General features: G+C 40.2%; 2 protein-coding genes across 5 annotated transcripts in view; one reads left to right on the forward strand and one right to left on the reverse strand.

The window, feature by feature from the left end:
• ZBTB1 (zinc finger and BTB domain containing 1) overlaps window positions 1-2,265 on the reverse strand; it is a 30,897-nt gene extending 28,632 nt beyond the window's left edge. The window contains exon 1 of the mRNA XM_082734155.1: window positions 1,985-2,265. The gene's annotated coding sequence lies outside the window, so the exon portion shown is untranslated. The remainder of the gene's footprint in view (window positions 1-1,984) is intronic.
• ZBTB25 (zinc finger and BTB domain containing 25) lies at window positions 264-23,090 on the forward strand. Of its 4 annotated transcripts, XM_082734177.1 has the most exons (5): window positions 295-425; window positions 1,227-1,375; window positions 14,175-14,354; window positions 17,237-18,753; window positions 20,915-23,090. In XM_082734177.1, exons 3-4 carry the CDS (start codon window positions 14,182-14,184, stop codon window positions 18,369-18,371), a joined length of 1,308 nt encoding a protein of 435 aa, XP_082590303.1. In that variant the 5' UTR covers window positions 295-425; window positions 1,227-1,375; window positions 14,175-14,181; the 3' UTR covers window positions 18,372-18,753; window positions 20,915-23,090. The 4 variants fall into 4 exon arrangements, with proteins under 4 accessions (XP_082590302.1, XP_082590303.1, XP_082590301.1 ...); XM_082734176.1 differs by lacking the exon at window positions 1,227-1,375 and having other exon boundaries at window positions 264-425; XM_082734175.1 differs by having other exon boundaries at window positions 17,237-23,090.
• The last annotated feature ends 638 nt before the right edge of the window (window positions 23,091-23,728 follow it).

The following is a 23,728-nucleotide window of genomic DNA, read 5'->3' on the forward strand; positions in this document are numbered from 1 at the left end:
TCCCCACCCCCACCCCCGAAGTGAGGCACTGCTGTGCTTTTGCACGCCCTGGGGAAAGTCCCCGGGTCACGCGGTTATGTGTGGGGAGCCTGTGACGCTCAGGCTCGTCTCCACGCTTCCGCCTACAGAGTCACGACTGAGGACCGTGGCGGAGGTACCCCGAGCGCGGGCCGACCCCCGCCTGGCCACTAGAGTAGGCGGGAGGGCGCGCACGTACGCACGCACGCACACTTCAACCCCCGCGCCCCTCGTTCCCCGGCTACCAGGCGCGCGGTCACGTGGGCCCATCGCGGGGCGGCCGGCGCGGGAAGCCGCGCGAGAGCGGGCCGCAGGGTGCGTGAGCCGGCGCCGCCGCGTGACGTGCGCGGCGCGGGAGCCGCCCCTCCCGCACGGAGGAGCCGGCTGGCCGCCGCGGCGGCGTCTGGGTAAGCGACGCGGCCCGGCCCCTGTGGGGCTGCTCCGGGCTCAGTCCCTCCCGCCGCGAGCCGCCCGGGGCGGCGGCCTGCAGCTGCGCCGGTCGCGGGACAGATGCAAGTAGCTGGGGCGAGGGGTGTTTTGGTCCGCTTGACATGTCAATCAGGGCGCTGGAGGAAAATGGCAACCGCGAGTGAGCACTGGGCGGAGAATGCCCAGAGCCGCCTCTCGCTGCCCGCAGAAGGCGGCTGCAGGGGCCTGACCCCGCGCGGGAACCCCCGACGGGCCCGCGGCGTTCCCCGGGCGGCCGCGCGAACCCTTCTTGCAAGTGGGCGGGTCTCTTGGTGCAAGCTGAGAGACGCTGCGGCCACTGTCCTCTCCCTTCCCCACCCCCGTTTGTGATTACCCCGTTTCTAGGGCAGGAAGTTCCTCCTCCATAATTCATTTCTTTCCTTTTTTTCAGATTATGTTAATCTCACTCTGAGTAAATCCAGTTTTTCTTTTTTAAAGTTTGCCGGATCGTTCACTGCTTCCCTAGCACTCGTTATTTGGAGAAACCAAGCTACTTTGACAGCACTTAGAGCTGTACTTGGAATTTGACAGCAGCTACCGTGTTTCATTCAGTAACGCCCATTTCCCCCCAGGAAATTACATTTCGCATTCAATCTCTTGAGACTCAAGGTTTTTTTTTTTTGACAAAACTGTTGATTCGCGCAGGGTTTTGTCAAGTGTGTAAAGTACACTTTGGGATGACAGACTTTAAAGCTGAAAGGGGCCTTACAGGAAATCCAGTTCATCCCTCTGTTTTACAGATGAAGACACTGGGCCTAACGAACGTGTAGCTTGACTGAAGCCCTACACACCTTTTGAGTAACTGGACTCCAGGGCTCGAGGCCTTGGTTACCACACCAGGAGCGCAGTGCCAGTTTAACCCACTCACTGTAGAGACAGTCTGCCAGAGGTGATTATACTTGGCTTGATTCAGATTATTGAGAAACAAGGCTTGGCCGTTGTGTGTTGGCTCTGGTATTTTAAGTAATGGGGTTGGCATTGTCTTTAGGTGGAATAGATTGCCTATGATGTATTTGGGGGCTCAAAGCCCATCTTCTCCAAAATTCAGCCCTATTCTCTGTAAGAATAACCAACATTTGCAGCACTGGTTACTTCCTTAGGTTAAGGCATCAAAGTTCCTTGAGCAATCTAGGTATGTTTCGATTAAGCGTAAACTATCCAGTATCAGGAATCAGTTCCTTAAGAGCGAGCAGTATATGGGGATAGCACTTGGAATAGATTAGTTCTGATGGCTGGGAGATTATCAGGAAAGAGTGGAACCTGGAAGGGATGGTCAGTAACAAAGCAGGGAGGGGCCTCAAATGACTTGCTCTACCTTTTTGCCCAGCCCTTCCCTGAATGTCTTATTTGGAGGTAGTGGAGATGGATTCTGCTCCAGTTGTTGGCTGTTTATTGAGCACCTGCAGTGGCTAGCCACTTTCATAGATGAATTCTGAGTACTTGACAGAAAGGGAGGTGGTATTGTCTCTTTGTTAGAAACAAGGAAACAGAGATTTACCTGGCTTCTGCGATGCTGTCATTTGCCGTAGAATTCAAGGCTAGATCACTTATCTCCCAAGTCCAGTCAGTGCTCTTTTGCATTTTATCTTGCTACCACTTCAAGCCGGGAAAGGGATGAGAGAATCGCCTGTGGCTGATTTATTGGCGCCTGTGGTTGCCCAGAGAGGCTGAGCAGGACTTTCAGCTGCCCTCTTTGCCTTAGAAAATGGAGCTGTGTGCTTCCACCCTATCTCCTGAGGGGAATGCACAGGAGCCAGGCTGTCTAGCTAGGGAGGAGGGGCCCAAGAGTCTTGGCTGTAAAATATCCTGGCAAGGGCAATGCTGGGAAGTGTTGCATAATGCCCTCCCCACCACTGAACCAAAGTGATTTATTTACTATGGCCCGTAGGTGGTGCTTGACCATCTTGTTAAAGAAAAAACTTGTCCTTTTTTGTAATAAAAGTCCAAAACAGAGTTGGGGGGATTTATATTATTGCAGGGTTTTTTCCTTGTCTTAAAAACAGTGCAGGTGCTCTTATCTTGATAAATTATAAAGTACTTCTACACCACTTCCTGTGCCCCCTTTCTGCTTATTTATTCCAAATTGCATGGGAACTTCCATCTTTTGAGAGAAGAATGCTAAGAAAAATACTATAATTTATAGTTACAGCGCAGGTTATGGAGTTAGACCTAGCTTTTGATCGCCACTTTATACTGTCTCCTAGTTGTGTGTTCTAAGCCCATGTCATCTGTAAAATAGATATAAAAATAACACATAGCCAAGGTGAGGACTAAAAGAATGTACATAGAGCACTTAGCACAAGGCCTTGCATGTAGTATTTACTCATTATAATCCTAACTATTTGATTTGAACTAGAACAGTATTACTCCCTCTAGGATAGGAAAGGTATTACTACTTGAACGTGCTTGGGGAGAGTTGAGGAAGAGGAAAGTATTTGAAACAAACATCAGTTTCAGGATTAGTAATTGAATTTATTCACACATCTGCTTTTCCTTTGTAAGCAGGAATTTTTTTCTTTCTTTTTTTAATCTTAACTGAAGAAAAAGTGTTTATATTATTGTAAGTTGTTTCTGAAAATTCTCTAAACTATTCCTTCCCTGTACATATCAATCATAACGTTGACTTTTTGTTCCTTGTGAAAAACTCAAGGCACTTGAAGCAAAAGGTTTCATTAAGCCATCTGGATAACGTGTTTGTGGAGCATTCCGTGGCAAAGGAAGTATTGGTTCACCTATATTCAGAAGTTATAATTAGTCTTGTTTGTACTGTATTCTAGGTCTGTACTCGCATTGTCGTTATCCAGCTTCCTTCTGTCCTTTGAGTACCTTGTTTTTTTCTTTCAGAAATGCAGTCATCACTCTTTTTTTTTTTTAGTGGATTAAGAAGAATCATTTATTTTCCTTTACAGGGTTCTGATTTTTTTAAGGTTCACTAGCAATTTGCACTAACCGGTGTTAGCACTCTTGTTTGCCTGGTGCTGTGGCTTTCTTTATCAGGCATCCCACATGTTGGTTAGATGGTTAGAGATGTAGTAGGCTGGCTGTGTCTGGCAACAGGCAGGCCCCAAACTGACGTTTCCCTGTTCCGTTAAAGGTTTCTAGAGCATAACTGCTCTTCCTGTGTCATCTACCACGTCTGCTTCTTACCCTCCTCTCTAATGTTTTCAGTGATTTTCGTAAGCCGATGCTTAGAATTACTGCACATTTTATCTCAATATTCTCAGATTTGAGATTTCCATATCATCTTCAGATGTTATGAAAATAGGCATATACATGGTGTATGAGAGAAAATACCTTTTTTTCTTAATACTTTTTTAGAAGAAGTCTGAAAATGGTATGTTCCTCTTCTGCCCCCACTGTCCAATTAACTAGTTTGAGAGCACTTTTATTTCTCAGAATCTGGATAATTTTTTGTTTAAATTTACAATTAGAATTACAATTGTTGATTTTTGTTCATTTAATGTAATTGGTACAATTCCCACATTTTGAGCATAGCTTGTAAAATTGCTTCTTTTTCTCTGTAATTCTACAGTGTGACATATTCTCTTTATTTTCCTTGGTTTCCTTCTAACACAGTGGTTCCTAACTGAGGCGTCGTATTAGAACCACTATCCTTTTTAAAAAAGGATGTGAGAGGCGCCTGGGTGGCTCAGTGGGTTAAGCCTCTGCCTTCAGCTCAGGTTGTGATCTTGGGGTCCAGGGATTGAGTCCTGCGTTGGGCTCTCTGCTCAGTGGGGAGCCTGCTTCTCCCTCTCTCTCTCTCTGCCTGCCTCTCTGTCTACTTGTGATCTCTGTCTGTCAAATAAACAAATAAAATCTTTGAAAAAAATTAAAAAATAAAAATAAAAAAGGATGTGAGACTCACTCTCAGCAATTCTGTTTAGCTTGGTCTAGGGTAGGACACAGGCATCAGTCTGCATTGAAAGTTTTACAATACAGTCAGTGATAAGAGCTACTAGTCCATGATAAAATGATCTCTGCAAACATTCTTTCTCTGGGTTATAAAATGTTATACCTCCATAATCCTGTGAAAGTATGATTAAAAAGTTAAAATCATTGTATAAAGTCTGTCATCATGTGGCACTTTGAATATTTCTGCTTTTACCTTTGTATTTATAGCCATGAGTAAGTATCTCAAAAAAGCTGCACATATTCCTCTGCCAACTTTTCTGTCTCCTTCTCTTAATGATAATTTAATAATAAAGTCACAGTGGTAGGAACCACAGAGAAAATATCTAAGACTGTTTATTTTCTACAGGAACAGATGTCTTAGTCCTCTTGTCCCATTTTTATTAAAGATTCTACAGCCTGAGAGAATGAAAAGTTATGTATTCCAGGGCATGGTCTGGCTACCATAGGTCTGAGAGTCCAGTCTAACTAATACAAAAGATTTTTTTTTTAATAAGTAAAAATCAAAAGATGTTAAATTTCAAGTTAACTTTGAATTAAACAAAAATGGATACTGGTATCAAGCTGTTGTAGTTTACTTAGTTTGAGCTGATCCAGAGTTACTACAATTTAGTTAGTAAACAAGGTTTTGTAGTCTCTCTTAAATATTAATACTAATTCTATTATTATAGTATAAATGCCACTTTGATAATAGATACAGCATTTTAAGATGAAGCACTCTTTCATTTTGGCTTTTGTCTCTATAATAAAATGATAAATTATTTTTTGCATCTCTTCTCACATCTTAAAATTTCCACCCAAAATTCTTTTCTTTTAAGATTTTATTTATTTATTTGAGAGAATGAGAGCATGAGCAGTGGGGAGAGGGAGAAGCAGGCTTCCCGGTGAGCAGGGAGCCCTGACAGTGGAGTTCCATCCCAAGACCCCAGGATCATGACCTGAGCCTAAGGCAGATGTTTAACCAGTGCAGGTACCCACATGCCTCTCCACTCAAAATTCTTAAATAAAACTTCTGAGATCTTTCTGTATGCATAGGAATCTTTAGCTATTCCACATACCAGAGAAAATAATACTTATGGTCAAAGAAATGATGAGCAAAGGCTACATGAAAAACCTAGCTAATAAATTTGCCAAGTAGGTTGTATTAGAAAATGTTTTTAAGGGATGCCTGGGTGGCTAAGTTGGTTAAATGACTGCCTTCGGCTAAGGTCATGATCCTGGAGTCCCAGGATCGAGTCCCAGGATCGAGTCCCACATTGGGCTCCGTGCTCCGCAGGGAGTCTTCTTCTCCCTCTGACCCTCCCACTTCTCATGCTCATTCTCTCTCTCAAATAAACAAATAAAATCTTAAAAGAAAACGTTTTTAATAACTTTGCGATGGATTGGCTCTTTTGACAAATAAAATCTGATTGTGTTGCCTTAAAATGTCAAAGGTCTGTTATTATACAAAGAAGTTTGAGCGAACCTGTTATGTGTCTAAGTTGTGGGGTTTTTTTTTTTCCCTTTTAAGCATATCTGAATTTGTTTCACTTTATAAACTTGGAAAAAACTTCCCTTTATTCGCTTCAATATATTTGCAAAATCTGCCATCGGTATGTATGTTAAAAGTTACAGATGGGGATTTTGAAGAAAGGGGATGAGTTAATAGTCAGACTTGAGGGGCGCCTGGGTGGCTCAGTGGGTTAAAGCCTCTGCCTTCAGCTCAGGTCATGATCTCAGAGTCCTGGGATCGAGCCCCGCGTCGGGCTCCGCTTAGCGGGGAGCCTGCTTCCTCCTCTCTCTCTGCCAGCTTCTCTGCCTACTTGTGATCTCTGTCTGTCAAATAAATAAATAAAATCTTAAAAAAAAAAAAAAAGTCAGACTCGAAATACTACAGCACCATTATGGCTAGTTGTCAACTTTGCGTACCTCTCCCACCTTCTCTGAGCCTTTGGTTCCTCAACCATAAAATGGAACTAATATTATATCTGCTCTATTACCTCATAGGATTTTTAAAAAGATAGCATAGGGCAGAGATTCTCAAAGTGTGGATCAAGGACCCCCAGAGATTCCTGAAACCTTTTCAGGATCTGTAAGGATCTTGCTTTTGAAAGGCCAAAATCTCGGGTGCCTGGGTGGCTCAGTGGGTTAAGCCGCTGCCTTCGGCTCAGGTCCTGATCTCAGGGTCCTGATCTCAGGGTCCTGGGATCGAGTCCCACATCGGGCTCTCTGCTCAGCAGGGAGCCTGCTTCCCTCTCTCTCTCTCTCTCTGCCTGCCTCTCCATCTACTTGTGATTTCTCTCTGTCAAATAAATAAATAAAATCTTTAAAAAAAAAAAAAAAAAAGAAAGGCCAAAATCTCTAAATATACTTGAATTAAAACAACTTGTGGCAACAGATTGAACACAGAAACAAAGAACCCAGCTGTATTTTTTAAAGCGTGGTATTAAAGAGTACTGTAAAATAGAAAACAGTGCTACTCTTCCCACTTAAAAAATATATGTGGTTATTTTTTAGAAAAAAATGTTAAAATATAATGGGTTTATTATTATTTAAAATGAATTAAACATTTTTAAATGTCTCACTTTTTATATGGTAAATATCGATAAATACAACCCACATAAGCAACAGCTCTTTGCAGTCCCTAATGCTGCTCTTAAGAGTGTAAGTGGATCTTGAGGCCAGAACTTCTTAGAAGTGGTGAAGGGTAATAATAATGGCTGACTAGTTCCTGTTGGGACAGTTCTGAACTAGAAACTACATTTGACCCTTGAACAGCGTGGGGATTAGGGCCACCAACCCCCCTGCACAGTCAAATATCTGCATTTAACTTGACACCTACCCCCAGCCTCCCAAGTTTAACTACTAACAGCCTACTATTGACTGGAAGCCTTACTGATAGCATAAACAGTCAATTAACGTAATTCATATGTTACATGCATTATATACTGTATTCTTATAATAAAATAAGCTAGAAAAAAGAAAATGTTATTAAGAAAATCATAAGGGGCACCTGGCTGGCTCTGTAGAATGTGTGGCTCTTGATCTCCAGGTGGTAAGTTCAAACCCCATGTTGCACCTAGAGCTTACTTAAAAAAAAAAAAAGGGAAAGGAAATCATAAGGAAGAGAAAATATATGTATAGTACTGTACTGTGTTTATCCAAAAAAAATCTGCTTATAAGCAGGCCCATGCAGTTCAAACTGATGTGGTTCAAGGGTCAACTCTATAAACTTGAAAAAAAGCTTTAGAAACCACCGGATGGCAGTTGAAAGTGACAGAAATCAGACAAGCTGGAATGAAGTCTATACTTGGAAGAAGGGAAGAGCAGTGGATGATTTTTATGGCTTTTTCCTGAGAGAAGTCTCCAGTTGGTGACAGGAGGAGCTGGCCAAACTTAGGTTAATAATCTGTAATCTTACTTGCTTGAAGAAAAGAGGACAGAGTTCAGAGTGACCACACAGCTGGAAAGAAAAGGAAAATCCTAGAAAGGATGCTGGGGGAACCCCACATATTGAATCTCTTGCCAACCCCTAAACTTATACATATGTTGAACTTTCATACAGCACACCAACAAGTAAAAAACTAAACCAAAAGAGAGACAGGGTTTGAAGTTTAAGTCCAGCCAAGTTAATTGTAACAACAAAGCAAAACCATCAGTACTTTTGGAAGAATATTACAGAATCTAGAGTCTTTACCACAGTAATCACAATGTCTAGGATATTGTCCAAAATGAAACAGGAAACTATCACCCTAATTAATGGAGATTAACTCCAAAATGACCCAGAGGTTGGGTTTGGCAGAGATTTAAAGCAGTTATTACAACTCTGCTTAAGATTGTAAAGCAAAATAAAGTGGTAATGTGTCAACAAATAGGAAATCTCAGCAGAGAAATAGAAACTAAAAAAGAATGAGATAAAATGAGATAAAAATTTTAGACTAGAAATATAACAAATTAAAAATTCACTGATGAGTTTAACAAAAATGACAGTGAACTTACAGCTTAATAGGAAGTATCTCACCTGAAAAAAAATATTTTAATCCCCTTATGCCTTAATTTTTTTTAAAGGTTTCATCTATCTATTTTAGAGAGAGAATCCCAAGCAGACTCTGCAAGGAGTGTGGAACCTGACATGGGGCTTGATCCTGTGACACTGAGATCACAATCTGAACAGAAACAAAGGGCCAGATGCTGAACTGACTGAACTGCTCAGGCACCCCTGAAACAGAAAAATTATTGATGCGAAAGTTCTATATAAACTTCATCACTGTAGGGATGCCTATAGGGAGCCACCCGGGTGGCTCAGTTAAGCTTCTGCCTTAGGCTCAGGTCATGATCCCGGAGTCCTGGGATCAAGTTCTGTATCAGGCTCCCCACTCTGTGGGGAGTCTGCTTCTCCCTCTACCTATTGCTCCCCTGCTTGTGTTCTCTCTCTCTCAAATAAATAAATAAAATCTTTTAACTTCATCACTATACATTAGCAGCAGGGATTTTTACTCTAGGTTTCTTTCAAGGTCTAAACTCCGCTCTTCCCTCAGCATGTGGACCGCCTTCATAGTGTATGAATCAAAGCCATGGACAGAGTACTCTCACATTCTCTTCTGACCTCAGCTGTCTCCTTGCCTCTGTCAGAAGTAAACCTCTCTCTTCTCTATGGCTGACTGCTACATTGTGCTTGTTCCTTCTGGCTTCTGGAGGTGCCACCCCTCTTCAGCCTGAAAGTCTTTCTCTGAGCGGAAGCGCCCTATCGTCAGCATCCTATCCTATCTGTACCTGCCCTTTATGGCCTCTGCCGTCTAACATTCCCTTGCAGTGAGATATTTTGCTTTTGATGCTTTCCCAGACTATTGTCAGAGGTCACCAGAAATCTCTTAGTCACCACACTTGGAGTATTTATAATGGGCCTCATCCGCATGTTTCTCTGCAGTACTTTGCACCAGAGGTGGACCACTCCCCACCCAGGTTCTTGCCTTTCCTTTACCTCCCCCCATCCCATCCCCCCACTCAGTGTTGATAAGTTTCCTTATTACTCCTCTTGTGTCTTTTCTGTGTTGTTTGATGATTCATTTGTAGCTTGTTTCCCCCCTTTTATTTCACTCAATAGTCCCATCCACTCCTGGTGGCTTCAGCTATGTAATTACAGAAGACCTCCTCTCCCTGTCTAGCCCTTTCCTGCATAGTGTCTCCATTGACCACTAAACATTTCTACTCGGATGCGCTGGCGTGAACACCTTGAACTCACTGTGTCCAAAATGAATTTTTTCTTTTATGTCTATGCCTCTTTGCTGGCATTCTGGAACATTGCTCTTATATTGATACCTACCACATGACAGTTACTCTGCAAATAAGACCTGAAAGGTTGAATGAATTCTTCCAGTAACCCAAGCTAGAATTCTGAGACTTGACTTTGACTTTATCTCCTCTGTGGCTGACCACATCCAGTCTGGCTGCCAAACCATGTCAGTTCTATGTCTGGTGTATCTCTTGTATTCCTTCATTTCCACTACTGTCCCTTGGATATTGTAGTGGACTTCTTGCTGGTCTTTATTTCTCCATACCTTTCCCTTGCTAATCTTTTTTTATGTGTTGCTACTAGAGCAACTCTGAGTCACAGGCCTGATGATGATGATGGTGATAATTGGTATTTACTGAACACTTATTGTGGGCCTGCCTCACTATTTCTATGTGCTTATATGCATTTTCTTATTAAATCCATGTAACAGCCTGTGAGGTAGATACTGTAGTTATCCATATTTTGTAAGTAAAACCAAGGACCAGAGAATTAAGCATCTTCTTGAGATCATACAGCTAAATGACAGAATTGGAATTTTATTCCAAGCTGTTTAATTCCAGAGTCCAAGCTGTAACTACTATGCTGTTCTCCCTCCTGCAAAAACATCTTTACACCATTTGTTACAAACACAACTGGAGTACCTTTCAGTTTTACATTCGGTACCACATCTCTTGTTATTCACTTTTGTTTTTTCTGTGCCAAACTGAATTCTTCAGTTACCTATATATTCACACTCCTCCCTGTAATTTTTTTCATTCTCTTTTTTTCTGCCTGGAATGCTATGTTCACCTTCTGCCTCTTCATCTAAATTCAGTTCAAATGGCTTATTTTTCACTGGGTTGCCTGAGCTAAAGGCAGCGGCTTAACCCACTGAGCCACCCAGGCACCCTCAAACACCCTCCTTAATGCCCATTACCCTGACCCACCCCCAGCAACCCTGTTTTTCCCCCATAGTTAAGAACCTCTTTTGGTTTGCCTCCGTCTCTATTTCCCTCTTATTTTATTTTTCCTTCCCTGCCCCTGTGTCCATTGTTTTGTTTCTTAGATTCCGCATATGAATGAGATCATATAGTATTTGTCTTTCTCTGATTGACTTATTTCGCTTAGCATAATACTCTCTAGCTCCAACCACGTCATTGCAAATAGCAAGATTTTATTCTCTTCCTGTGTTTTGGTAATTGCGGACATTGCTGCTATAAACATTGGGGTGCATATTAGCCTGCAGTCTCTTCTTAGTTGCAGCATGTAAGTATTTTTCTTCTGTCCCTATGCTTTGTATAATGCATGCTTTCAAATAATTTTTCTTTATTAAATTTCTCTTCAAAAAATGTGTTCAGTAAGTGAAGAATTTAACTGTTACTCATAGACCATTAACCACAAGATTTTTGTATATGTGGCTTTTTAGTGTGCCCTTTCTCATTTCTATGTGGTTCAATAGTTCATTATACTAATGCACACACACGTGTGTGTGTGTGTGTGTGTGTGTGTATAGATAGACCTGGTGAAAATGTTTATGATCTGAGGGGGTTTTTTTCTTAAACAGTTCGTAAGGCTGGTTTAAACTACTTCAGTTTGAACCATTTCATTGAATCTAAGACACATGTTTTTCGCATGGTGAAATCTCTAGCATACAGTTTTATTTTGGTTTTAAAATCTCTCTATAATAAGTTGGTGATGTTTTAGAATCCAGGTAATGCAGCAAATAGAAATAAACAGTGACTTTTCGTTAAATGGCCTTTTGGAACAATACTTACAATTTGGAATTTCGTTTATGTTCAGGTCTCTGTAGATTCTGGTATTTTGTTCCCTCTTATTTCATCATTGCTTAAAGGCTTTTAAAATGAGATGGTAAGAAATAAGGGTTTTGTTTTTATTTTTTAATTGGGGAGGTTTGGGAGAAGATTAATGTTTGAGCAAGTAGAATTTTAAAAAGTAATGTATGAATAGAATTAAAAGCAAGTTTCAGGATTTCTAAAGTATTATTTATATAAAATTTTAACACATGCAAAATAATACCATACCTCCTTAAGGGATACGTAAGATGCAGTAAGAACATGATGATGTTATAAGACAGTCATAAACCCCAAAGTCTGGATGGTGATTACCTTTGGAGGCAAGGTAATGGGTAGTTAAAATGAGGGAGAGATGGCTGGCTGGCTGTGTGTTTGTCTCCTTGGCTCTGTACCTATTTGTCTATCTGAAATAACTCCTAATTTTTAAAAATGAGGGGAAAAGGAATACATGTTGGAATGTACTTGTGATGTTAAACTTCAATAAAAATATTTAAGTTTGAGGTTCCTGGGTGGCTCAGTTGGTTAAGTGTCCGACTCCTGATTTCAGCTCAGGTCATGATCTCAGGGTTGTGAGGTGGAGCCCCACATCAGGTGCCATGCTCAGCATGGAGTCTGCTTAAGATCCACTCCCTCTTCTGCTCCCCAACCCCCAGCTCACTTGTACTCTTTCTCTCTCTCAAAAAGAAAAAAAAAAAAGGATTTAAATTTAAACAGTACAATTCCCCCACCCTGCTCCCTTGTTTCCCTCCCAGAAGTAAACATTTTACTCATTTCTTTGAACCTTTCCAAAATATGTACATAAAGAAGACTATATTTCTGTATAAATTTCTCTGCCACCTAAAATAACCACTCCAGGGGCACTTGGGTATCTTAGTTGTTGGGTATCTGCCTTCAGCTCTGGTTGTGATCCCAGGGTCCTGGGATCCAGCCCCACATCAGGCTCTCTTCTTGATCGGAAGCCTGCTTCTCCCTCTCCCACTCCCCCTGCTTGTGTTCCCTCTTCTGCTGTCTCTCTTACTGTCAAATAAATAAATAAATAAAATCTTTTAAAAATAAAATAACCACTCTACCCTCTTTTGCATAAATAGTAGTCTTCTCTGTATGATTTTATGCTTTGCATTTTTTACTTAATATATCTTGGAGATTATTTCATTTCAGTACATTAAATATATAGTTTTAATAAAAATAGATTTAGCCTTATATCAATACTAATTACTTTTTTGTTTACCAGTTATAGCCTAGACTTTATTCATTAATAAGTATGTGTTTCTGTATTAGATTTGTGTAAGCAAATTAAGCAGCAGAAAATCTGGGTTTCTCCCTAATTCCTCTTTCCAGACATTCTTGCGGCTTCCCGAGGTATCTTGATGTAGAACCTGACCATTCGCTAGGCATCTCCAGTTTGTGGATCGTGTTCTCTCCGGGAGGTGGAAAGGGAGGACATTTGGGTTCTGGAGCCCGGTGTCCAGGTTTGAATCCCCTGCTCTGCCACTTACTGGCAGTGTGACTTGAATAAATTAATTCTTTGTACTGATTCAGTTTCTTCATATGTAGATGCATTGACTATCCCTTTCTTGTATAGTGATATTGAGAACTATAGTGAAAAGTGCCTGATACACAGGAGGCACTATAAGTGTTAGCTGGTTTTATTATATTACTGATCATTCAGCTGTCTGCTGCCCAAGCTGTGGCCAATCTCCAGACAGGCAACCCCACAGTCTCATCACTGACCTCTTTAGACTTCGGTGTCTGGCTAGTGAGAAAACCTCATTCTCTTTTTCCAGAAGCTGCTCTTTTAGAGAAGGATCTCGCAGCTGGCCAGTGATGCCCTTTATTCCACAGCTGCCTTCTCCTTAAGGCACCAGGGCTGTCCGCACAGTTGGGGTTGAAGCAGAGCCTCCCATCTGCCTGGAACTCTTGGCACTCTTGAATGCCCTTGCTGCTCACACTAGACTTCTCTTCCAGAATTCTTCTGCATGTTTTTCCTCATACGTGATTTTTCCCAACACCAGTGGTCCCACTCTCTCTTGTTCCTTCAGGAGCCTCCATGCTTGTATGTGTCTGAATCCACTTAATATCAGGGTTTAGGCTCTTTCCATTGGGTCCCCGGGCCTCATATGTAAATCAGGGGATGTGGCTTGATAATCTGTTTCAAGGGCTCCTGCACATATTGTGACTGATACGTTTCCCAAACATATTGTAAGATAGTTAGGAGGCCCATGTCGCCCGAGCACACAGAGGATCCCTACGGAGCAATGACTGCTGTAGCCCAGCCAGGGCAGTGGTCTGATATGAACAGTTAGAGCTAACATTTGAGTAGCAGTTTCCATTACAAGGTGCTTTTCACGTAACTTCACTCATATAGCTCTAAGGAAGGGGTCCGTATCTCATTCCCATTTTCTCGTGAGGAAACAGGGCTAGAAACATGGTCACATTGATTAAAAAAAAAAAAAAAAATGGACAGGCCTTCCTTTTGCTTCTGTGTCACTCATACCAAGCTATCTTCTTACCAGATGAAAAAGACCATATGTTACAATTTTAGCAGAATTGATATTTTTATAATGGGGGGTTTAATGTTAGCTAGGTTTGGGGTGAAATTAACAGTATTAAAAACTATTGAATAATCTCATTTAAATTTAGGCCTCTTTGTACTCTGTAGGTTTGTGTGAACTGTAGCTAATTTTGTTTAAAAAAAAAATTGTCCTTTTTCTCAGAGCCACAATGGACACAACTAGCCATAGCCTTGTCCTTCTACAGCAGCTGAACATGCAGCGAGAATTTGGTTTTCTGTGTGATTGCACAGTTGCCATTGGAGATGTGTACTTCAAAGCCCACAGAGCAGTGCTTGCTGCTTTTTCTAACTATTTCAAGATGATATTTATTCACCAAACAAGGTAAGGATATGGTTTTGTAAATCTGAAGAGTTTTTAATGTGATATAGCTAAGCCTTATTATAACATCATTTGGGGGACTCTTTATTATGGGGTCACCTTAAGAAAAAAATATGTATTTTTTTTGCACATCCAGTAATTCATCTCAGTATGTAGGATCCATGGTGGAAGGTAAAAATGAAAACAATAGTATAGTTAAAATTTATTGAAGGCTTATCCCGTACCCAAGCACTAAGTATTTACCTAATGTACATTCTACTATTATCCATACTATTTTAGAGAAAAGGAAACTGAGCCTGGGTCAAGGAATTGGCCCATCCAGGATTATGCAGCTAATAAATGATCCTCAAGCAGAGGATCTAAGAGATCTAAGAGATCCTAAGCAGATCTGTGCTTAGATCTATGTTCTGACTCATTACATTGCTGATATCTTTTCTATAATACTTTCATAGCAAGGGTGTAATGTCATAATTCTACACACCTTATATTCCATATCACAGTTCAAAAGACACTTGTTTCAAATACTTTTTTCAGAAAGTGTTTTGATTCTTTGAATGTGGGTTATTCCAGCATGACAGGTATGTAGGGAGTGGGCAGGGACGTCATATTCAGATTCTGAGCTCTTAGAGAATAGCTTTAATCCTTCCTAGGTTGAAGGTGATAGAATTCTCTGTTTATTTATTTATTTTTTTTAAAGACCTTTCATGAAAAACTTAAAGAAGTCTAGACTCAATTACACAGTTTCATTTCCCTTCATACTTTTAAATATTTGTTGGGTACTTACGTGTCAGCGCTATGTTAGACCCCAGCAACAGGCTAGGATGCTCACTGTCCTCAAGTTCATTCAATAGAGAACACATGTAAAGAAGACAATTGCGATGTAACTGATTTGCCTGTGTCTCAGTTTCCTTCTCTGTCAAACACTGGCATAGTATGTATACTTACCCAATGGTGTTGAGATTAAATGGATTAATAATATTAAAATGCTTAAAACAGAGCTTTGCACTGTCAGCTACCGTTATCAATAATTAATGTGATACGTCTATAATAAAAGTGTTGTATAAGGTAGAGTGGAGTGTCAGTAGCCCTATTTTGAGGAGGTAGGAAGTAGGAATAGGCTTTACAGAAGCCCTGGATCTTGAAGGATCAGGAGGAATTTTTTTCAGATATTGTAAAGGAATTCAAGAAGGTGCATTGCAGGCAGAGGGAAAAAGTGTATGAAAACATAGGCAGACATGAACTGGGCTAGTACATTCAGGAAACAGAGTAGACCAGAATGGTTGGAATGCATGGCACAAAGTGGGGAGAAGGTTAGAGTGGGAGATACGTTATGGGTAGTGTCAGTGTAGAAACTGGATTAGAAACAGTGCCTTCACCTCAGTCTTGTCTAAGAGCTAGGAGTTGGTTCAGCTCCCAAAAACCTGTTTGTGTGCCAGGCACCATGCTAAATTAATCCAAGAGATACAAAGGTGTCAGGCCTGGCTCTGTGTTATCTCTGTTGAACAACTAAAAATCCTCAGTTAACAGCTCTGTGCTGATATATAAAACCCCTCCCATAGACCCTGGAAGTGGGTGAGAGCTAAGAGTGAAACCCGAGAGGGAATCCTGAGATATGGGGACTAAAGAAATGGCTTGCCAGCATGTGACAGACACCCTGTGCATTCTGAAGCAGACAGGAATATTGGCTTCAGGGAAAATAAGTCCATTGACTGGGCTGTTGTTCCTCCAACACTCCCCTCAGGTTCTCTTTATCCTAATTTTGCAGAGTGTTTCCTGATTTCTTGTTATGCTCTTATTTCTATTATCTGAATTGTAAATTCATGTTTAAAAATTGAGCTTGGGTTATGTTGAAGTTTTTCAGTTATACCTATATTCAGTTGTGATTTAAAGAGTAGATACATTACTATAGTTTAGAAGCCAAAATAAGGTTAGTGTAATTTAAGTTCCAAATATTACCAATTTTAATGGATTCTTTTAACATTTTAAATATTTTTTATTTTGTGTGAAATATAGACAACATAAAATTTGCCATTTTAACCATTTTAATCATATAGTTCACTGGCATTAGGTACATTCACAGTGTTGTGCAACATCACCACTTGACATTTCCAAAACTTTGCATCACCCTAAACATCACCTCTGTACCCATTAAGCAATAACTCCCCATCTCCCCACCTCACCCCAAGCTCCTGGTAAACTCTAATCTACTTTCTGTCTCTCTGAATTTGCCTATCCCAGATATTTTTTATAAGTGGCACCATACAAAATTTGTCCTTTTGTGTCTGGCTTATTTCACTTACCAAACGTTTTCCAGGTTCACCCATATGGTAACATCATTCAGAACATCATTCCTTTCTTTGGCTGAATAATCTGCCACTGTATGTATATGCCACAATTCGCTTATCCATTCGTCTATTGATGGATGCTTGGGCTTGTTTCCACCTTTTGGCTAATGTGAATAATGCTGTGATGAACATTGGTGTCCAGGTGTCTGTTGGGTCTGTGTTTTCAGTTCTTTCGGTTGTGTACGCAAAAGACTGTTAGGTTCCTTAAGAGGAAGGTTTCTGTTTTCTTCATCAGGTTTCTCCTCCCTGGCACCTACTATAGTGCATACCACTTAGGAGTCACTGAATGTTGAATTAATCAGAATATCTGTGTGTATTTCTCAACTTTTGCCAGTAGGTCGAATACATGAAGACTTGTTGCTGGGCCATAAAGCTGGTGTGCTGTGAATGTCTAATTATCTGTTGCTATATTTCATTAAGGAAGATTGCTAAGTCTGAGCTTCTTAGGAAGAAATTGCATTAGCCTATGGCTGTATGCTGCTAACTAAAAGGCCAACTGGTCATTTTATCTTGTGTGGGTCTGTTTTTTGTTTTTAACAGTGAATGCATAAAAATACAACCAACTGACATCCAACCCGACATATTCAGCTATTTGTTGCACATTATGTACACGGGGAAAGGGCCAAAACAGATTGTGGATCACGGTCGTTTGGAGGAAGGGATTCGATTTCTTCACGCCGACTACCTTTCTCACATTGCAACAGAAATGAATCAAGTGTTCTCACCAGAGACTGTGCAGTCCTCAAATTTGTATGGCATTCAGATCTCAACGACCCAAAAAACAGCTGTCAAACCAGGGCTGGAGGTCAAAGAAGCTCCTTCCAACAACGGTGGCAACAGAGCTGCTGTCCAGGGTGACCACCCCCAGTTGCAGCTCTCTCTCGCTATTGGGCTGGATGATGGCACTGCAGAGCAGCAGAGGGCCCATCCTGCCGCCCAGGCCTTGGAGGAGCACCAGAAGCCCCCAGTGTCCATCAAGCAGGAGAGATGTGACCCAGAATCTGTGATCTCCCAGAGCCACGCCTCACCCTCATCAGAGGGGACAGGTCCCACTTTCACCGAAAGCAGTATCAAAGTACACTTGTGCCATTACTGTGGGGAACGTTTTGATTCCCGAGGTAACCTAAGGCAACATCTCCATACCCATGTGTCTGGATCCCTCCCGTTTGGTGTCCCTGCTTCCATTCTGGAAAGCAATGACCTTGGTGAAGTGCATCCACTTAATGAAAATAGTGAGGCTCTTGAATGCCGCAGGCTCAGCTCCTTCATTGTCAAGGAGAACGAGCAGGAGCCTGACCACTCAAACCAGGGGGCCACAGAGCCCCTGCAGATCAGTCAAGTGTCTTTGATCTCCAAAGACACAGAGCCAGTAGAATTAAACTGTAATTTTTCTTTTTCAAGGAAAAGAAAAATCAGCTGTTCCATTTGTGGTCATAAATTTCTCCGAAAAAGCCAATTGCTAGAACACATGTATACGCACAAAGGTAAATCGTACAGATATAACCGATGCCAAAGGTTTGGCAATGTGTTGGCCCAGAGGTTTCAGCCATATTGTGACAGCTGGTCTGATGTCCCCCTGAAAAGTTCTCGCTTGTCACAAGAACAGTTAGATTCATCTTGTGCCTTAGAGTCAGAGCTCCCACAAGAAAATGTGGACACTATTCTTGTGGAGTAGCAGTTTCTCCTTCACGATTTTTATATCCATTCTGAAAAAGAAAATTCATATGCATTTTTATTCATAAATTATTTTCCTCCTCAACTTCTTTTAACTTTTTTCCTTACCATTGATCCACAGTTTTAAGGTTGTATATATTAGGTCTTCTTATTGTAAGATACATATGGCTATTAAAAGGTAACCTTCAAGTAGAGTTACGAACAATCATAAATCACAGTTCAGAAATCAGAAGTCAATGTAGGAACTATGGAACTTTAGAGTTAATATTTATAGAATTTTTAAGTTGTAGAATCAGTAAAATTGAATTGAAAATGAAGTAAATGAAATATTTTTTAAAGAATATTCTAGACTATCAGTTTTGGCTAATTTTTCACATGAATACGCCACTATGAAGACTATTTAAAAATATTTTTGGCCATATAGGAAGTTAAAGTTATTTTACTGCATAACTATGTATACAGATTTTGGTTTTAAGGCATAGCTATAATAAATCAAAAGTAGCTTTAAAATCACTTTTTACTTATTAGCTCTGCAGCATCTTACATGGCTTTAAAATTTTTTTTCACATTGGGGCGCCTGGGTGGCTCAGTGGGTTGAGCCTCTGCCTTTGGCTTGGGTCATGATCCCAGAGCCCCACATTGGGCTCTCTGCTCAGCGGGGAGCCTGCTTCCTCCTCTCTCTCTGCCTGCCTCTCTGACTACTTGTGATCTGCCTGTCAAATAAGTAAATAAAAATCTTAAAAAAACAAAAATTTTTTTACATTGAACATACCTCATTTTTAATAAAAAAATATTCTAGTAAAAAGAGAGGAAGGCAGAGGAATCAGACATTAAAACAAAGTCCTACAGAGAGAAATAGGAAGATACATAGATCGATAAATGTAGAGACAGATTCAGATAGATCTACACTGACTTAACACCCAGTGTTGTTACCTTAATCTAGAGCATTCTTATAGACCCTAAGAGTAATTTGAGATTTTTTTTATGACCAGAAATTTACATCATTGTTAAAGAGGAAAATGATAAAATGTAAATTACCTTTCTACTCTCAATGTCCGAGGATTTTCTAGGCTGCCCAAGTTGATGTTAGTTTTCTACATATCACTTGAAAAAGTTGTTTTTTCAATAACACAGTTTTCATTTTTTCCTAATCCATAAAACTAGCAGTAGATACAGTCAATGTCCTAGAACTATGTCTGCAATCCATGATAGCTTTTCCTTTGTGAATAAACTTAGCTCCCTTTTATAGCAGTGAAACTTACAAAGCTATAACATCAGAAAAATTAAAACTGATGGACTAAACGATACATTCTCCTGCTTTCTGTGGCTGGGAGTAGCTGGTCAAACTTCTCCACAAAGGATAGATCTAAACTGTTTCTGAAACATTTAAATTTAAAAGATTAGATAATCCAGAATAACAAAAGAGAGAAGCTTTGAAACAGCCTCATCTTTTGGGTATGCTGCCCCGTTCAAAGCCTCATAGATATGTTAATAGATCTGGTTTGTGAGGCTTAGAAATTAAGTGTATGCAGAAACTCTGAGCTCCTTTATGATGGCATCCTTCTGAGGACATCTCCTGACAGTGTCAGGGTTTTTAGTCAGAAGGGAGCTCAAAGACTAAGCTAGCTCATTCGAAGGGCACAAAGGTTTTCTGTGGGTAAACAGTAAGGTCCTTAGGTCAATTATGAAATGATAAGTTTTTCTTGAAAGCTGAATGAAGAAACCAGTGGGTATTGTTTAAGGTAGTTGAGTTTCCGCCTCAGACAAACGACTAAGGCTTCCTGGGGTCAAGACTGAGATGTGTTGCCGCTGATACAGGATCAGTTATACTGGGAGTGGTTAAAAACAAATGTGTTGCTCCTTGGGGTGAGAACTTCGTCTAATCTTTAAGTTGTTCAAGCAATTTATTCAAATTTACACTTCCCTCAACAATTCCGTCTCATAAGATGAACACAAATATTAACATTGATTTCATGTATTTTAGACTATATATTCCCTAGCTTTCTTCAAGTAGTTTTACTTTTCTCAGGAGAACAATTTTTCTGATTTCTATTTTCTCTGTTCTTTCTTTCTCGCCCAGTCGTTGGTCCTTGACACAAGAAACGTGTAGCTAACGGGTGGATTTTGGGTATGTATGAGTTGAGGAGTAGGGCAGCAGTGTAGGGCAGGGTCTGGAGAAATTCTAAGAGTTTTGCTATGGTTGATTAGCCATGGCAGACAACATTAATTCAAAGCTGAAATATATCTCCATTTGTTGGGTGTTAAGAACATAACGGTTAACTGTATTTTTATTCTCATTCATATAGTTCCTTTTGATATTAGAAATTCAAAGCAAATGTTCTTTCTTTAGCCTTTTCTTTCTTTCTTTCTTTTTTTAAAAGATTTTATTTTTTAGAGAGAGGGAGCAGGAGTGGAGGGAGGGTCAGAGGAAGAGGGACTATCAAACTCCCTGCTGAGCAGAAAGCCCAATGTGGGGCTCCATCCCAGGACCCTGGGATCATGACCTGAGCAGAAAGCAGATGCTTAACCAACTGAGCCTCCCAGGCGCCCCTTTCCTTAGTCTTCATAATAGTCTCTCTGTTTTAGGAAGTGGAAAAATGTTAATTTCATTTTATAGAAAAAATAGCCCCAAGAGGTGGGTTCCAGAGAACCAGTGAATAGTGCTGTGGGGACTGACCCCAGTTTAATTTTTTTCATCATTCGACATATTTTTAAAATAACTATGATTAATGAATGCTGTGCCCTGCATGTATTTTTTTAAGACATGATTCCTTACTAAGAAAATCTTATTTTATATAAAAAAGGTTCTTGCAGCTAAAACCTTTAGTTTTGACCATGTCGTCTGCAAAATGGAGCTGTAATTTGAACCATATAGTACAGTTTGCATAATGATTACCAGGCTCTTCAAACAGGAAATGCTTTATACACCTTAATCAGTATATTAGGCAAATACTAAACAGACATTTTCTTCTTGGATCATCTTAGAATTTTCCCTTCTTTCCAGATCCTCCATATAGTTGTCTTCTGAAGAAAAACAGACTTTTTTCAGTATTTGTTGCTATTAGTATATTGTCACAACTCTAGAACTCCTAAGTGCAGTCTGCCTTATACAAAAAGACAAAATTTCTTGATTTATGTCTCTTGAGATCATTATTTCATGCTCTGTTTTTCTGATTTCCCATTTGTAAAGTGGTTATAAGTAATACCTACCTTACAGGCGTGTTGTGAGGATTTGTATTAAAATTTTGTGAAGTTTGGGGCACCTGGATGGCTCAGTCAGTTAAGTGTCCCACTCTTAATTTTAGCTCAGGTTATGATCTCTGGGTCCTGAGATAAAGTCCCATGTTGGGCTCTGTGCTGGGCATGGAACCCGCTTAAGATTTTCTCCCTATCCCTCTGGCCCTCTACACCCTTCTCTAACAAAATTAAAAAAAAGTGTTAAGTTCTCTTGGTTTTTCTTAACAAAAAGCAACCATATAAGGAAAACTACATGTGTTCTATAGCTAAACTTAATAACTTCAGGATTCCAACCTGTAAACTCTAGAATGTCTTAGAAGCAGACATTTAATACTTAATAATTTATTGACACAAATCTTATTTTTTAGAAATATTTTGGAAACAGTATTGTTGCTGGAATTCCTTTTCTACTGTAGTTTAACTGCCAGTACTTCTCTTTAGCCTTTAGGAAGAAGGATATTAGTTCTTTGGCATTATATGGAATAAATCCTGCCAATTTCAGCCTCATGGAAAGTTCCCCCAAACATATTCTTTACATATGGGAAGAGGAACAAAAGCAATGGAGAAAATATCATTTTCATTACTTTGATGTAGATCATCTAGAAAGTAAATGGGTGGGGATAATAACATAGTAATTCATTATTGGAAGTAATTCCTAACGGAAAGGCCTCACTTTAAACAGAAGGAAATACATATTAATCATGGAAAAAGAGGCTCTGAAAAATGGTACAATTCCATTAATGTTTATCTGCACAGGCCAATTCTTACTGTTGTAATCCAGATCCTTGATAAGTGTGTCATTTTTTAGTAGTAATTGAGGTAAATAAGCCACATGGAGAGTTTTTATAATGTAATTTGTGTCTTTGTACGTTTTAAACTAAATGTAGCTCTGTGGTATTTTATTATAATTAATTTTTGAATTCCTAAGAGTGAAATCTAGAACTGATTATTCTCTGCTATACTTCCATGTTTGTATGGTTGGACTTTTTGAAAACTGGTAAGATTATACAGTCCCAAGTTTGGATGTCTTAAATGCAAGGAATCACAGACTGATGTTTGTCTTCAAGACCTGGAAGAATCTGTTGTTTCCGTGTGCCACACTCGGTTACTTAGGAGACACCGCTCCAACACACTGGACAGGAGCTGCCACCAACTCTTCTGTTTGGTGCCAAATTAAGTCATTTAGTCAGACTAGATCAGATAGCAACTTAAACTCGTTTCAAAGAAACTGGATTTCAAAAATGTGTGCAATAAAAAAGACTCAGTGAAGAAATCTTCCAAGAACAAGTAACACATGGCGAATCTGGGAGACTCTGGTGAACAGTGCGTGTTGTATGGCTGAGCTCTTCTACCTTACAGACTTTGAGTTTGCTTCAGAAACATTATTTTAGAAAGTTTAGTATCCTCTATTTGGAATGAAAGCAGTGAATTTCATGTATTTTATCATGACAAATAAATTAATGTGACTTGATCATAAACAAAACCTTTTTTTAGTCCCACTTATAGACTGTGTTCTCATTTTGCAGCGGGGTCTGCCCAATGTTGTCGTCCTAGCACTGGGGTCAGTATGTCTCTGTGCCAGGTAACATCTTGGATGAATGAGGCAAAAATGCATCACTGAGCCCCATTCTTTTTTTTTTTTTTTTTAAGATTTTATTTATTTATTAGAGATCACAAGTTGGCAGAGAAGCAGGCAGAGAGGGAGAGAGGAGAAAGCAATCTCACTGCCGAGCAGCGAGCCTGATGTGGGGCTAGATCCCAGAACCCTGGGATCATGACCTGAGCTGAAGGCAGAGGCTTTAACCCACTGAGCCACCCAGGTGCTCCTGAGCCCCATTCTTATCAACTGTAGTGTGAATAGAAAATTGGCATCCTACTCAAGTACCTTCCAATTGCCATCTCTTGAAAGAAAGGTAACTTCTAGCCACTGCCCAGTAGTTCCCTGCTTTGCTTTCTTCCTTCTTCCCTACTGTATTTTCTCTAGTAATGTAATCAAAACAGTGGTTCTCAGCCGGCGTGTATTAGTGTTCTACAGAGAAATAGAACCAGCGGTTATTATGTACAGAGAGAGAGAGAGAGAGGTTGATTGATTATAGAGAATTGGCCCACACAAATCTGAGG

The sequence above is a fragment of the Mustela nivalis genome (assembly GCF_964662115.1).
Source record: "Mustela nivalis genome assembly, chromosome: 6".
NCBI lineage: Eukaryota > Metazoa > Chordata > Mammalia > Carnivora > Mustelidae > Mustela > Mustela nivalis.

Coding starts and splice junctions, on each gene's coding strand:
- ZBTB25 (XM_082734176.1), top strand. CDS start 14,182: ATGGACACAACTAGCCATAGCCTTGTCCTTCTACAGCAGCTGAACATG. Junction 14,355..17,236: donor ATATTTATTCACCAAACAAG/GTAAGGATATGG, acceptor TGTTTTTAACAG/TGAATGCATAAAAATACAAC.